Source organism: Somniosus microcephalus, chromosome 17 (assembly GCF_052327205.1).
Source record: "Somniosus microcephalus isolate GS21.2 chromosome 17, FLI_Smic_1.0, whole genome shotgun sequence".
Lineage (NCBI taxonomy): Eukaryota > Metazoa > Chordata > Chondrichthyes > Squaliformes > Somniosidae > Somniosus > Somniosus microcephalus.
The window spans coordinates 19073462-19085021 of NC_141003.1; the positions used below are offsets into that span (position 1 = coordinate 19073462).

The 11560-nt window shown below is 44.8% G+C and overlaps 1 protein-coding gene across 3 annotated transcripts in view; it reads left to right on the top strand.

The window, feature by feature from the left end:
• Window positions 1-11560, top strand: part of LOC147105547 (ATP-binding cassette sub-family C member 9-like) — a 221659-nt gene that overhangs the window by 64258 nt on the left and 145841 nt on the right. For all 3 annotated transcript variants that reach the window (XM_086010011.1, XM_086010013.1, XM_086010012.1), the window contains exons 3-4: window positions 6123-6244; window positions 8249-8415. In XM_086010011.1, the coding sequence (XP_085866137.1) occupies window positions 6123-6244; window positions 8249-8415 (289 nt within the window). The remainder of the gene's footprint in view (window positions 1-6122; window positions 6245-8248; window positions 8416-11560) is intronic.

Sequence of the window (11560 nt, forward strand, 5' to 3'; positions counted from 1 at the left end):
ATACTTCTCTTCACTTCACCTGACGAAGGAGCAGCGCTCCAAAAGCTTGTGATTTCAAATAAAGCTGTTGCACTATAACCTGGTGTAGTGTGACTTCCTACATTCATCTATTGAGGGAGCACAATGTGAACATAAGTTGTGGAATACATGGTGCAATGTACATGCATCACTGCTTCAGAAGGGGAGGCCTGCATGCTTCTGAAGTTTAGCTGACTTATCATCCACACATCAGACACCATTGCTACAAATTATATATACACATCTTAGTACTCATGGACCCTCTCTTCCCACCTCTGGGAGACAAACTTGAGTGAGGTTTGTAAGCCATGTGCTCTGTGGAGTAGGGGGTTTCAGAAGCAAATGGCCACCACCAGTACCTGCTTGCGATCTGACATTGTGCATGAAATTGGTCTGCAACAAGCAGAATGGTGACAAATTATAGAATGATACAGCACTGAAGGAGGCTATTCGGCCCACCGTACCTGTGCAGGCTTTTTGAAAGAGCTATTCAATTGGTCTCACTTCCCTGATCTTTCTCCATAGCCTTGCAAATTTTTCTTTTTCAAGTATTTATCCACTTCCCTTTTGAAAGTCACTATTGAAGCTGCTTCCATCACTCATTCAGGCAGCACATTCCAGATCACAACAACTTGCTGTGTAAAAAATAATACATGTTGAAATTATTTTAAGTGTGTAGGGAGTGCTGCTGGATGCTTGCAAGGCCTTGGATGGTAAAGGAAGGCCTCTGAGAAGACCGAAAATGCTGCAAAAACTCAGCAGGCCAGGCAACATCCATGGAGAGAGAAACAAAGTCCACATCTTGAGTAAAGGTGCTGCCTGACCTGCTGAGTATTTCCAGCATTTTATGCTGTCATTTCAGATTTACAGCATCCGCTCGCAGAGGGAAGAGGAAGACGCAGAAGAGGAGGAAACAGAAGAGGAGGAAGGATGCAGCCCAGACAGCCCTGTTCTGGCCGGGATATCCGGGATGGAATGATTCGCCTGCGGTACCAGTGACCACAACCCCAATTCCCCTTTCAACATTAGTCCCACACCTTACCTTCCCTCTTTTACTGACCATCACAGTGTCCTCTTGGCCATGATGCTGAAATAAAAGCCACCACAAAACAAACTTTCCAGTCGAACTTTATACATCTAACCATCCAATATGACATCAATAAATCAACTCATCATCCTTATGCATTCTCTTAGTGACAGTCTTGTGTGTGCCTTTGCCTATCCCACAGTGCTACCCCAGTGGCTGCAGCATGGCTGGTGGAAGGCTGCTGACTTTCAATGGGGGGCACTGCAAATCACCTTGAGGAGCTGGTGGCTGGGAGTGTCAAATCAAGTGACGTTTCTTTTAATTAATTTATTTTTCTTCTTCTTCCCAAAGCTCTTTACAGCCAATTAAGTACTATTTAAAGTGTGCATGGTGTGGAGATGCCGGAGTTGGACTGGGGTGGGCAAATGTAAGAAGTCACACAACACCAGGTTATAGTCCAACAGCTTTATTTGAAATCACAAGCTTTCGGAGCGCTGCTACTCCCTCAGTACTGCACTGAAGTGTCAGCCTAGATTTTTGTGCTCAAGTCTCTGGAGTGGGACTGTGACCCACAACTTTCTGACCCACTGAGCCACTGACTGACACGGGTGACATCAGTAGTAGGGAAAAAGCTAGAATCTATTATTAAGGATGTGGTAACAGGGCACTTAGAAAATAATAACAAGATTGGGCAGAGTCAACACGGATTTATGAAAGGGAAATCGTGTTTGGCAAATCTGTTAGAGTTTTTTGAGGTTGTAACTAGCAGAATAGATAAGGGGGAACCAGTGGATGTGGTGAATTTGGATTTTCAGAAGACATTCGATAAGGTGCCACACAAGAGGTTATTAAACAAAATTAGGGCTCATGGGATTGGGGGTAATATTCTAGCATGGATTGAGGATTGGTTAACGAACAGAAAACAGAGAGTAGGAATAAACGGGTCATTTTCGGGTTGGCAGGCTGTAACTAGTGGGGTACCGCAAGGATCAGTGCTTGGGCCTCAGCTATTCACAATCTATATCAATGATTTGGATGAGGGGACCAAATGTAATATATCCAAGTTTACTGATGATACAAAGCTGGGTGGGAATGTAAGTTGTGAGGAGGATGCAAGGAGGCTTCAAGGGGATATAGACAGGCTAAGTGAGTGGGTAAGAACATGGCAAATGGAATATAATGTGGAGAAATGTGAAGTTATTCACTTTGGTAGGAAAAATAGAAAAGCAGAGTATTTTTTAAATGGTGAGAGATTGGGAAATGTTGGTGTTCAGAGGGACCTGGCTGTCCTTGTACACAAATCACTGAAAGATAAGAACATAAGAACATAAGAAATAGGAGCAGGAGTAGGCCAATCGGCCCCTCGAGCTTGCTCCGCCATTCAATAAGATCATGGCTGATCTGATCCTAACCGCCAATCTACTATCACAGAACTATCTCCTGAATCTAACAGAATTAGACACATGAAATAGGAGCAGGATCAGGCTACACGGCCCCTGGGCCCGCTCCGCTACCCACAGGGCCATGACCGATCCGAACCTAGACTCATGTCCAAATTCCTGCCCGCTCCCCGTAACCCTTAATTCCCTTTACTTCTAGGAAACTGTCTATTTCTGTTTTAAATTTATGTAATGATGTAGCTTCTACAGTTTCTTGGGGCAGCATATTCCATGGACCTACCACCCTCTGAGTGAAGCAGTTCCTCCTCATCTCAGTTTTGAAAGAGCAGCCCCTTATTCTAAGACTATGCCCCCTAGTTCTAGTTTCACCCATCATCGGGAACATCCTCCCCGCATCCACCCGATCCAAACCCTTCACAATCTTATATGTTTCAATAAGATCGCCTCTCATTCTTCTGAACTCCAATGAGTAGAGTCCCAGAGATCTACTCAACCTCTCCTCATATGTCCATCCCCTCATCCCCGGGATTAACCGAGTGAACCTTCTTTGTACTGACTCGAGAGCAAGTATGTCCTTTCTTAAGTATGGACACCAAAACTGTATGCAGTATTCCAGGTGCGGTCTCACCAATACCTTGTACAACTGAAGCAATACCTCCCTATTTTTATATTCTATCCCCCTAGCAATGAAAGCCAACATTGGCCTTCTTAATCACTTGCTGTACCTGCATACTAACCTTTTGAGTTTCGTGCACCAGGACCCCCAGATCCCTTTGTACTTCAGTACTTTCCAGTTTCTTGCCATTAAGATAATAATTCGCTCTACGATTTTTCCTGCCAAAGTGCATAACCTCACACTTTCCAGTATTGTATTCCATCTGCCAAATCTCTGCCCATTTACTTAGCCTGTCTATGTCCCCTTGCAGGTTTTTTATGTCCTCCTCACTCACTACTTTCCCTCCCATCTTAGTATCATCTGCAAACTTTGATATGTTACACTCGGTCCCCTCCTCCAAATCGTTAATATAGATTGTAAAGAGTTGGGGACCCAGCACTGACCCCTGCGGAACACCACTAGTTACTGATTGCCAGTCTGAGAATGAACCATTTATCCCAACTCTCTGCCTTCTGTTAGATAGCCAATCCTCTATCCATGCCAGAATATTACCCCCAATCCCGTGATTTTTTATCTTAAGCAATAATCTTTTGTGTGGCACCTTGTCAAATGCCTTTTGGAAGTCTAAATACACTACGTCCATTGGTTCCCCTTTATCCACCCTATATGTTACTTCCTCAAAGAACTCCAGCAAATTTGTCAAACATGACTTCCCCTTCATAAAACCATGCTGACTTTGTCCTATTAAATTATGATTATCCAAATGTGCTGTTACTGTCTCCTTAATAATGGACTCCAAAGTTTTACCTACCACAGATGTTAGGCTAACCGGTCTATAGTTTCCAGCCTTCTGTCTACTGCCCTTTTTAAATAAGGGTGTTACATTAGCAGTTTTCCAGTCTGCCGGGACCTTTGCTGAGTCCAGGGAGTTTTGGAAAATTATTACCAATGCATCCACAATCCCTACCACCACTTCCCTCAAGACCCTAGGATGTAAGCCATCAGGTCCAGGTGATTTATCTGCCTTGAGTCCCATTATTTTACCGAGTACCACTTCCTTAGTGATTTTGATCATGTTTAGCTCCTCCCCCCCATAGCCCCCTGTTTGTGCAGTGTTGGGATATTCTTAGTGTCTTCTACTGTAAAGACTGATACAAAATACTCATTCAGTGTTTTTGCTATCTCCATATTTCCCACCATTAATTTCCCGGTCTCATCCTCTAAGGGACCAACATTTACTTTAGCCACCCTTTTTCTTTTTATATAACTATAAAAACTCTTACTATCTGTTTTTATATTTTTTGCTAATTTACTTTCATAATCTATCTTCCCTTAATCAATCTTTTTGTTATTTTTTGCTGTCTTTTAAAGTTTTCCCAATCCTCTATCCTCCCACTAGATTTGGCTACCTTGTATGCCCTTGTTTTTAGTCGAATACTATCCTTAATTTCTTTACTTAGCCACGGATGGCTGTCTTTTCTTCTACACCCTTTTCTTCTCAGTGGAATATATATTTTTTGGAAGTTGTAAAATAACTCCTTAAATGTACACCACTGATCATGTATCGTCTTACCCTTTAATCTATTTTCCCAATCCACTCTACTCAATTCCGCTCTCATACCTTCATAGTCTCCTTTATTCAAGCTTAGCTCCAACCTTCTCACCCTCTAACATACAGGTACAGCAAGCAATTAGGAAAGCAAATGGTATGTTGGCCTTTATTACAAGAGGATTTGAGTATAAGAGTAAAGACGTCTTACTGTTATTATATAGGGCCCTGGTGAGACCACACCTGGAGTACTGTGTACAGTTTTGGTCTCCTTACCTAAGGAAGGATATACTTGCCACAGAGGGAGTGCAACGAAGGTTCACCAGACTGGTTCCTGGGATGGGGGTATTGTCCTATGAGGAGAGATTGAGTAGACTAGGCCTATATTCTCTAGAGTTTAGAAGAATGAGAGGTGAACTCATTGAAACATATAACATTCTTACAGGGCTTGACAGGGTAGATGCAGGGAGGATGTTTTCCCTGGCTAGGGAGTCTAGAGCCAGGAGGAGCACATTAACTCAATGGCTAGTGCCACCCTGGGCTCTGGTAACCACCTTGACTGGTGTCCGAGCCGGCCGATCTTCGAGCATCCTGGGACTGGCGAGCTGCCTCTGGGACTGTGACTGGCGCGTGAAGCTCGCCGGTATTTAACAAGTGAGGCCGGAGGACCAATTTCCCCTGGTCCTGCCACCTGCATCATTAGGTGCGCTGCACCGGGATCACATCCCGACTCGGGCACGCTACAATTTCTAGGCCCAGAATTCTCATCTCCGCTTGCTGGGGCTTTCTGGAGTGGAGCTCGAACCCATAACCTTCCGACACAGACGTGGGAATGCTACCACTGAGCCAAGGCTCACTCCCCATATCTAGGTAGGCTCCACTAATGCTGCAGTCACACTCCTGACAGGAAACAAGAACACAACTTGTTACGTGGCCACGATGATCCTTCTGCCCTCTGTGGCCTCCAACACCCCCTTCACTCTCTGTCTGGTAAACTTTCTAGTTTCTGTACTGTAGTCCGCGCTCCTCTGAGCTTTCCTCTCTTGAATGCTTCTCAACTTTTTAACTTTTTTAATCGGGGGAAGTTGTTTCCAGTGGCAGGAGGGTTGGTAACCAGAGGACACCGATTTAAGATAATTGGCAAAAAATCCAGGGGGAAATGAGGAGACATTTTTTTTACACAGCGAGTTGTGATCTGGAATGCTCGGCCTGAAAGGGCGGAGGAAGCAGATTCAATCATAACTTTCAAAAGGGAATTGGATAAATACGTGAAAAAAAGAAATTTGCAGGGCTCTGGGGAAAGAGCAGGGGGGAGTGGGACTAATTGGAGAGCTCTTTCAAAGAGCCGGCACAGGCACGATGGGCCGAATGGCCTCCTTCTGTGCTGTATGATTCTATGATTTGCATATTACTAAATTGTCGAATATGTTATCCTGTGCTTACCCACAAAATATAACAGTCCTGTGATTCAGTCAAATGCTCATTTTATTTCCTTTTCTTTTGCTGTGACAGAGAAATGAGGACTCGCCACCTTCATCTATTTATGCCTGCTACCATGGGATTTATAGCTGCAACTACATCTATTGTGTACTATCATAATATAGAAACTTCCAACTTTCCAAAGTTACTATTAGGTGAGTCTGCATTTCCAATTTCAGGTGTACAAAACCATCTCCGATTTAAAACTCCTCTTAATATGTTATCAATTAGCTTGTTTTTTTTGTTGTTGAGGAAAGCAGAAGTAATTTGACTATTGATGATTAACTGAAACTCAGGCCCTGAATTACCTCCGACACGAGCCTGGTGGAATTTCTCAGAATAAGGTCAAGACCCGGGTATGCCGAGGCTCTTAGTTGCGAGTTTCCTGGCTGTCTTTGCAAAGGGCAGCGCCTCCGCCTATACCCTTACAAGGCCAGCAATGTCAGAGGGGGAAGGGTCAAAGGTGGGAAATCCCTACGGTAGGGAGATCCCGCTTCCATGGCCCATTAAGCATCTTGTGTAACACCTGGAGGCGGTGAGATCAGCTGTTCCGGCCTCTAGAAGGGCAGAAGTGGGCTTCACCGGGCTGGGTGAGGTCCAGGGGAGGAAAGCAACTTGGACCCCAAAGATGGGGACAATTAAAAAAAAATTGTATTGGCCCCTTACTACAGGAGTTCAAAGGGCGTAAAGAAATGTAGTCTTGGAGGGTGCGGGAGGGTGTGCGGGGCCTGGGCACGCCCCTTATGGTAGTCTGGCATCAACGTGTCTGGCAACGTGGGACTGGAGAGCACCCGCGATGTGCCCCATGTGGCATGGACACCCACCATGGAGCAAATACATTCCCCTCCCCCCACCCCGCACACTTGGATGTGTGGGATCAGTTGGTGAAGGTGGCCCCCGGGGCTGCGGTATTTACAAAAGCATAAATGGCTACGGACGGGTTAAGAGACGCAAAAGACCTCAGGAATTCTTGGGACACGAGATCACTCCTCTTTTGTAAAAGAAAATGTAATGCAGAAGCAAAGTGAAGCTTCAATCAAAGGTTTAATTTTATGCCCAAATCTGTGGATAAAGACATTTTATTGTCATAGAATCAAAGAAATTTACGGCACAGAAGGAGGCCATTCGGCCCATCTTGTCCGTGCTGGTCGACAAAATGCTATCCAGCCTAATCCCACTTTCCAGCACTGGGTCTGTATCCTTGTAGGTTATGACACTTCAAGTGCATATCTAAGTACTTTTTAAATGTGATGAGGGTTTCTGCCTCTACCACCCTTTCAGGCAGTGAGTTCCAGACCCCAACCACCCTCTGAATGAAATAATTTCTCCTCAAATCCTCCGACCAATTACTTTAAATCTATGCCCCCTGGTTATCGACCCTTCTGCTAAGGGAAATAGATCTTTCCTGTCCACTCTATCTAGGCCCCTCATAATTTTATACACCTCAATTAGGTCCCCCCTCAGCCGCCTCTATTCCAAAGAAAACAACCCCAGCCTATCCAATCTTTCCTCATAGCTAAAATTCCCCAGCCCAGGCAACATCCTCGTAAATCTCCTCCGGAACCCCTCTAGTGCAATCACATCCTTCCTGTAATGTAGTGACCAGAACTGTACGCAGTATTCTAGCTGTGGCCTAACTAGTGTTTTATACAGTTCAAGCATAATCTCCCTGCTCTTATATTCTATGCCTCGGCTAATAAAGGCAAGTATCCAGTACGCTTTCTTAACCACCTTATCTACCTGTCCTGCTACCTTCAGGGATCTGTGGACATGCACTCCAAGGTCCCTCTGATCCTCTGCACTTCTCAGTGTCCTACCATTTACAGTATTGTGTATTCCTGAATAAATGGTAGGACAGATTGTGCATCCCCGATTCCCTTCGCTCCACCATTGGCGGCCGTGCATTCAGCTGTCTAGACCTAAACTATGGAATTCCCGCCCTAAAACTTCCTGTCTCTCCACCTCTCTCGCCTCCCTTAAGACACTCCTTAAAACCTACTTCTTTGACCAAGTTGTCCAAATATCTCCTTATGTGGCTTGGTGTCAAATTTTCTTTGACTATGCTCCCGTGAAGTGTCTCGAGACGTTTTACTACGTTAAAAGTGCTATCTAAATACAAGTTGTTGTTGTTGTTGTTGATTGTATCTTTGTCTTCACAGCTCTTTTTATGTACTGGGTCCTGGCTTTTTTCACTAAATCCATTAAACTGGTGAAGTACCATAATCACGGAGTGACCATCAGCCAGCTGCGGTTCTGTATAACGCTTATATTGGTCTTCCTTTACGGATCGCTGATGGCTGTTGAAATCAGTGTGATCATATTCAGGGTAAGTAGTTCCAATTACCTTATGAAAATAAGTGGAATTTTCAACGTTTCTATTTTAATTTCATCGGAAATAAGAAGGAAAACTTGTCCCCGCAAATCCCGAGCATGTCGCTGCCCTTTGCTAACTGCGCCGGTTTGAAGTTCACAGCGTTCACACATGGCACATTGGAACAAAGATGGCCACGACACTCAAGCCTGTGACCGAATCACAGTTGGACTGTAGTTTGTTCTATAGTGTTTGTTTTATCGAGGACTGGCGCCCACGGATGTGTCGCACATTTCATTGCTGTCCAATTTCCAAGCTGTTGCTGACAATCCATTCTTCTGTTGCCTTCGTTCTGCCCACTTCACAGCGGGGTCTGACTTCACAGCAGATTGCCAGAGTGTGTAATTATTGGCTGCAATTCTGGAGGATTATGTGTGTTTGTCACATTCATTAAGTTTTCTCTTCAAGTTAACCTTGAAACATTTCACTGACTCAAACCCCACCACCATCCCTCCCCCTTCCCCCCATCACGACCTCTGACCTTTACCCCATCAGCTGGCTGTATAATATGGCTTTGGGCTATTTTGTATACGGTCCGGCCGACTGTACCTGTAAAACCATGAATTCGATGCTTGCCATGTTATTGGGCTACAACACTTTGGTGTTCATCACGCTGCTTTGCTGCTTGATTTTTCAGGAGAGATCAAATATTGTTTTGAGGGGCAGGGCTGGTTTTCACCCTGGGTCCAGCTCTGACTCTGTGCTGTTGGTAAAGAGTCCAGATTTAGCAGCTGTATACAAGTATAGTGAGTACAACTGCAGCTGTGTCTTTAACATCACACTACATTGCTTCCAAACATAATGGTGCACCAGTTGTATGCAACACTGGTCTTTTTGATGTGCCTGTTGATTGCTTGGTCTGACTTTTATTTAAGTTCATTTATGGAATGTGGGCGTCGCTGGCAAGGCCAGCATTTATTGCTCATCCCTAACTGCCCTTGAGAAAGTGGTGGTGAGCCACCTTCTTGAACCGCTGCAGTCCGTGTGGTGAAGGTACTCCCACAGTGCTGTTAGGGAGGGAGTTCCTGGATTTTGACCCAGCGACAATGAAGGAACGGCAATATATTTCCAAGTCAGGATGGTGTGTGACTTGGAGGGGAACTTGGAGGTGGTGGTGTTCCCATGCACCTGCTGCCCTTGTCCTTCTAGGTGGTAGAGGTCACGGGTCTGGGAGGTGCTGTCAAAGAAGCCTTGACAAGTTGCTGCAGTGCATCCTGTGGATGGTACACACTGCAGCCACAGTGTGCCGGTGGTGGAGGGAGTGAATGTTTAAGGTAGTGGATGGGCTGCCGATCAAGCGGGCTGCTTCGCCCTGGATGGTGTTGAGCACTGAGTGCTGTAGCAGCCATCCAGACAAGTAGAGAATATTCCATCACACTCCTGACTTGTGCCCTGTAGGTGGTGGAGAGGATTTGGGGAGTTAGGATGTGAGTCACTCGCTGCAGAATACTTAGCCTCTGACCTGCTTTAGTAGCCAGAGCATTTATGTGGCTGCACATCGTGACTGTATATGCTTAGATGTGTAAAGCTAGTCAAAGAATTTAGCTCTGTGTCACTAATCGTGATCTTGAGTTTGACCCAATGCAGTCTGGTTCATAAGTCCAGTTCAATGCAAGGCTGATCTCCCCCCTGGTATCTTTTGCCAATTATCTTAAATCTGTGTTCTCTGGTTATCGACCCTCCTGCCAGTGGAAAGTTTCTTCCTATCTACTCTGTCAAAACCCCTCATAATTTTGAACACCTCCATTAAATCTCCCCTTTGCTTTAAGGGGAATAATCCCAGTTTCTCCAGTCTTCCCACATAACTGAAGTCCCTCATCCCTAATACCACCCTAGTAAATCTTCACTGCACCCTCTCCAATGCCTTCACATCCTTCCTAAAGTGTGCTGCCCAGAATTGGAAGCAATTCTCCAGCTGAGGCCTAACCAATGATTTATAAAGGTTTAGCCCGACCTCCTTCCTTTTACTCTATTACTCTATTCCTCTATTTATAAAGCCAAGGATCCCGTATGCTTTTTTAACAGCCTGATCAACTTGTCCTGCCACCTTCAAAGATTTGTGTATGTGCCTTATTTTAGCTGATGTTGAAAATATCACTAGTTGTCCAGAATTGTATGTCGAGGCCCTTGTTCAAACACGTTGTGACATAGCTGCAAAGAATACCCCGAACTGGCTCGAGTTGAATTGGTAGCTTCACTCGTTTGTCATGGAGATGTATCACCCTCAGTGATTATTGTGTCAGCTGTGGCTCAGTTGGTAACATCCTGAGTCAGAAGGTCATGGGTTCAAGTCCCACTCCAGAGATTTGAGCACAAAATCTAGGCTGACACTCCAGTGCAGTACTGAAAGAGTGCTGCACTGTTGGAGGTGCTGTCTTTCGGATGAGACGTTAAACTGAGGCCCTGTCTGCTCTCGCAGGTGGATGTAAAAGATCCCAAGGCACTATTTCGAAGAAGAGCAGGGAATTTATCCCTGGTGTCCTGGCCAATATTCAGCCCTCAATCAACATCACTAAAAGAGATTATCAGGTCATCATCACATTGCTGCTTGTGGGAGGTTGCTGTGCGCAAATTGGCTGCCGCGTTTCCCTCATTACAACAGTGATTACACTTCAAAAATACTTAATTGTCTGTAAAGTGCTTTGAGACGTCCGGTGGTCGTGAAAGGTGCTATATAAATGCAAGTCTTTTTTTTAAATTGTGCAAATCATGTCACGGTAGAATTGGCAGATTATCAGAACAGATTATTTTATCGGGACAGCCAAACTTGCTCAGCAGCTTCCAGACTCCTCCTCTAAGGGTCACACTGTAAGCTTCCATAGTACAGACTTGCATCATGATTCCAACCCCGTGGATTTTCAAGGCCTTAACTTTTAAGTTTAGATCTATTTTGCAGATTCATTTGAAGCAAAATGTTAGATTGTACACCTCTATTGAAAAAATTCAATAGAACCAGATAAAGGAGTGAACCTAGGACCATTCTGGTCTATATAGGGCAACTACTTAGATACCAGAACTGTTGTATACCTATCAGGGAAGACTGAACTGGCTGCAGCTCTTTTCTCTAGAAAAGCGAAGACTGAGAAGATGTTTCCACTTG